General features: G+C 36.8%; 1 protein-coding gene across 1 annotated transcript; it reads left to right on the forward strand.

The window, feature by feature from the left end:
- The first annotated feature begins 330 nt into the window (after window positions 1–330).
- Window positions 331–1,410, forward strand: LOC136038980 (putative uncharacterized protein DDB_G0286901). Its single transcript, XM_065722499.1, has one exon. It carries the CDS (start codon window positions 331–333, stop codon window positions 1,408–1,410), a length of 1,080 nt encoding a protein of 359 aa, XP_065578571.1.
- Window positions 1,411–3,841: the final 2,431 nt, after the last annotated feature.

The following is a 3,841-nucleotide window of genomic DNA, read 5'->3' on the forward strand; positions in this document are numbered from 1 at the left end:
AACCAAGACTAAAATATTGGAAGCTACAGTGATGACAGTGTCAAATAGGAACAAAAATAGCAACACAAGTCTGCAAACCAAGACTAAAATATTGGAAACTACAGTGATAACAGTGTCAAATAGGAACAAAAATAGGAACACAAGTCTGCAAACCAAGACTAAAATATTGGAAGCTATAGTGATGACAGTGTCAAATAGGAACAAAAATAGGAACACAAGTCTGCAAGCCAAGACTAAAATATTGGAAGCTATAGTGATGACAGTGTCAAATAGGAACAAAATAGGAACACAAGTCTGCAAACCCAGACTAGAATATTGGAAGCTACAGTGATGACAGTGTCAAATAGGAACAAAAATAAAATATTGGAAGCTACAGTGATGACAGTGTCAAATAGGAACAAAAATAGAAACACATGTCTGCAAACCAAGACTAAAATATTGGAAGCTACAGTGATGACAGTGTCAAATAGGAACAAAAATAGGAACACAAGTCTGCAAACCAAGACTAAAATATTGGAAGCTACAGTGATGACAGTGTCAAATAGGAACAAAAATAGGAACACAAGTCTGCAAACCAAGACTAAAATATTGGAAGCTACAGTGATGACAATGTCAAATAGGAACAAAAATAGGAACACAAGTCTGCAAACCAAGACTAAAATATTGGAAGCCACAGTGATGACAGTGTCAAATAGGAACACAAGTCTGCAAACCAAGACTAAAATATTGGAAGCTACAGTGATGACAGTGTCAAATAGGAACAAAAATAGGAACACAAGTCTGCAAACCAAGACTAAAATATTGGAAGCTATAGTGATGACAGTGTCAAATAGGACCAAAAATAGGAACACAAGTCTGCAAACCAAGACTAAAATATTGGAAGCTACAGTGATGACAATGTCAAATAGGAACAAAAATAGGAACACAAGTCTGCAAACCAAGACTAAAATATTGGAAGCCACAGTGATGACAGTGTCAAATAGGAACACAAGTCTGCAAACCAAGACTAAAATATTGGAAGCTACAGTGATGACAGTGTCAAATAGGAACAAAAATAGGAACACAATTCTGCAAACCAAGACTAAAATATTGGAAGCTACAGTGATGACGATGTCAAATAGGAACAAAAATAGGAACACAAGTCTACAAACCAAGACTAAAATATTGGAAGCCACAGTGATGACAGTGTCAAATAGGAACACAAGTCTGCAAACCAAGACTAAAATATTGGAAGCTACAGTGATGACAGTGTCAAATAGGAACAAAAATAGGAACACAATTCTGCAAACCAAGACTAAAATATTGGAAGCTACAGTGATGACGATGTCAAATAGGAACAAAAATAGGAACACAAGTCTGCAAACCAAGACTAAAATATTGGAAGCTACAAGTGATGACAGTGTCAAATAGGAACAAAAATAGGAACACAAGTCTGCAAACCAAGACTAAAATATTGGAAGCTACAGTGATGACGATGTCAAATAGGAACAAAAATAGGAACACAAGTCTGCAAACCAAGACTAAAATATTGGAAGCCACAGTGATGACAGTGTCAAATAGGAACACAAGTCTGCAAACCAAGACTAAAATATTGGAAGCTACAGTGATGACAGTGTCAAATAGGAACAAAAATAGGAACACAAGTCTGCAAACCAAGACTAAAATATTGGAAGCTACAGTGATGACAGTATCAAATAGGAACAAAAATAGGAACACAAGTCTGCAAACCAAGACTAAAATATTGGAAGCTACAGCGATGACAGTGTCAAATAAGAACAAAAATTGGAACACAAGTCTGCAAACCAAGATTAAAATATTGGAAGCTATAGTTATGACAGTATCGAATAGGGTTATGAAGAAGGGGCACTCTGAAAAAAGATTGAAGATTTACTAGATGTTTTTCAGAGAAATTTCCTAGGGATTGTTTTGGGTACCCGTCTGACTAACCGTATTTCATACAGTAGGCTGAACCAAATGTGCGGTTCAATCCCACTTTCTACAGCTACAGTGAGAGAAAGGTAGAGATGGCTAGGGCACGTTCTGTGGATGAAGGATGACAGATTGTCAAAGAATGTCTTTTTCAGCCAATATAAAGCGGGTCACCCACGGTTGGGTTGAGAGGATATTGTAAAGAAAGATTTAAGGGAAACGGGAAACTTCCTTGTAGTGTGTGAAGAGGGAGGCTTTGCATAAATGAAGAAGAAAAAGGAGCGTGCGTAGCTTGTTGGCCTCCGGTGGCTTGGTGTTGCCGTGAGTTTTTAGTAGCAGCAGTATTTTTATTATAGAGCCTATTGTATCATTGTCCCTGGTTTTGAAATATAAAATCTAATTGTTGTCATTTCTAAGGAAAAATATTATTCCTGATAGTCGTATATTATGTTGGTAACCGGAAGGGGGCAATGCTACTATATCAATCAGTTCGTGCTAACGAACTGTATAGTAGGGAGCGACCCGGCTCAATAGTAACCAAAACTCAAAAAAATGGAATTTTGACACCAATAGCTATATCAAAAGAATTGCATTTTAATGTTGATTTTAAATATATAAGTTTCATTAAGTTTAATCTTACCCATCAAAAGTTAAGAGCCTGAGAAAATTTGCCTTATTTTAGAAAATAGGGGGAAATAACCCCTAAAAGTCATAGTATCTTAACGAAAATTACATGATCAGATTCAGCGCATCAGAGAACCCTGTTGTAGAAGTTTCAAGTTCCTATCTAGAAAAATGTGGAATTTTGTATTTTTTGCCAGAAGGCAGATCACGGATGCGTGTTTATTTGTTTGTTTGTTTGTTGCAGTTTTTTTCCCCAGGGGTGATCGTATCGACCCAGTGGTCCTAAAATCTTGCGAGAGGGCCCATTCTAACGGAAATGAAAAGTTCTAGCGCCCTTTTAAGTGACCAAAAAATTGGAGGGTACCTAGGCGCCCTCCCACGCTAATTATTTTCCCAAAGTCACTGGATCAAAATTCTGAGGTAGCCATTTTATTCAGCGCATTCAAAAAAAACCTTATAGCTATATCTTTGGGGACCACTTACTCCCCCACAGTCCACGTGAGAGGGGCCACAAGTTACAAGTTTTGACCAGTGCTTATATATAGTAATGGTTATTTGGAAGTGTACAGACGTTTTGTGGGGGATTTTTAGGTTGGGGGGGTGAGAAGAGGGGATATGTTGGGGGAACTTTCCTTGGAGCAATTTGTCAAGGGGGAAGAAAAGTTTGATGAAGGGAGCGCAGGATTCTCTAGCATTATTACAAAAAAAAAAAAAAATATGAAAAAGTTGTTTCAACTGAAAGTAAGGAGAAGCATTAAAACTTAAAACAAAGAGAAACTATTACGCATATGATGGGCTCACCTCCTCCTAATACCTCGCTCTTTGCGCTAAAGCATTTTTAGTAATTTCAACCATTTATTCTACGGCTTTTGTGATTCAGGGGTCATTCTTAAGAAATTGGGACAAAATTTAAGCTTTAGTGTAAAGAGCGAGGTACTGACGAGGGGGTGAACCCCTTCATATACGTAATAAAAAAAAAATTAGAATACAGAAGTTCGTTACGTAAGCTACTTTGTAAGGTAGGTATATCTTTTACTAATAAAAAGATTCGTAAAAAATTAAAAGTTCTAGTTGCCTTTTTTAAGTAACCAAAAAATCGGAGGGCAACTAGGCCTTCTACCCCGCTCCTTTTTTTTCTCAAAACCATTCGATCAAAACTATGAGAAAGTCAATTAGCAAAAAAAAAAAAATATGCAGATCTCGTGTTAATTATTCATCTACGGAGAGCCAAAATCAAAACGTGCATTGATTCAAAAACGTTCAAAGATTAAATAAAAAAACAAGTTTG

The sequence above is a fragment of the Artemia franciscana genome, chromosome 18 (assembly GCF_032884065.1).
Source record: "Artemia franciscana chromosome 18, ASM3288406v1, whole genome shotgun sequence".
Taxonomy (NCBI): Eukaryota; Metazoa; Arthropoda; class Branchiopoda; order Anostraca; family Artemiidae; genus Artemia; species Artemia franciscana.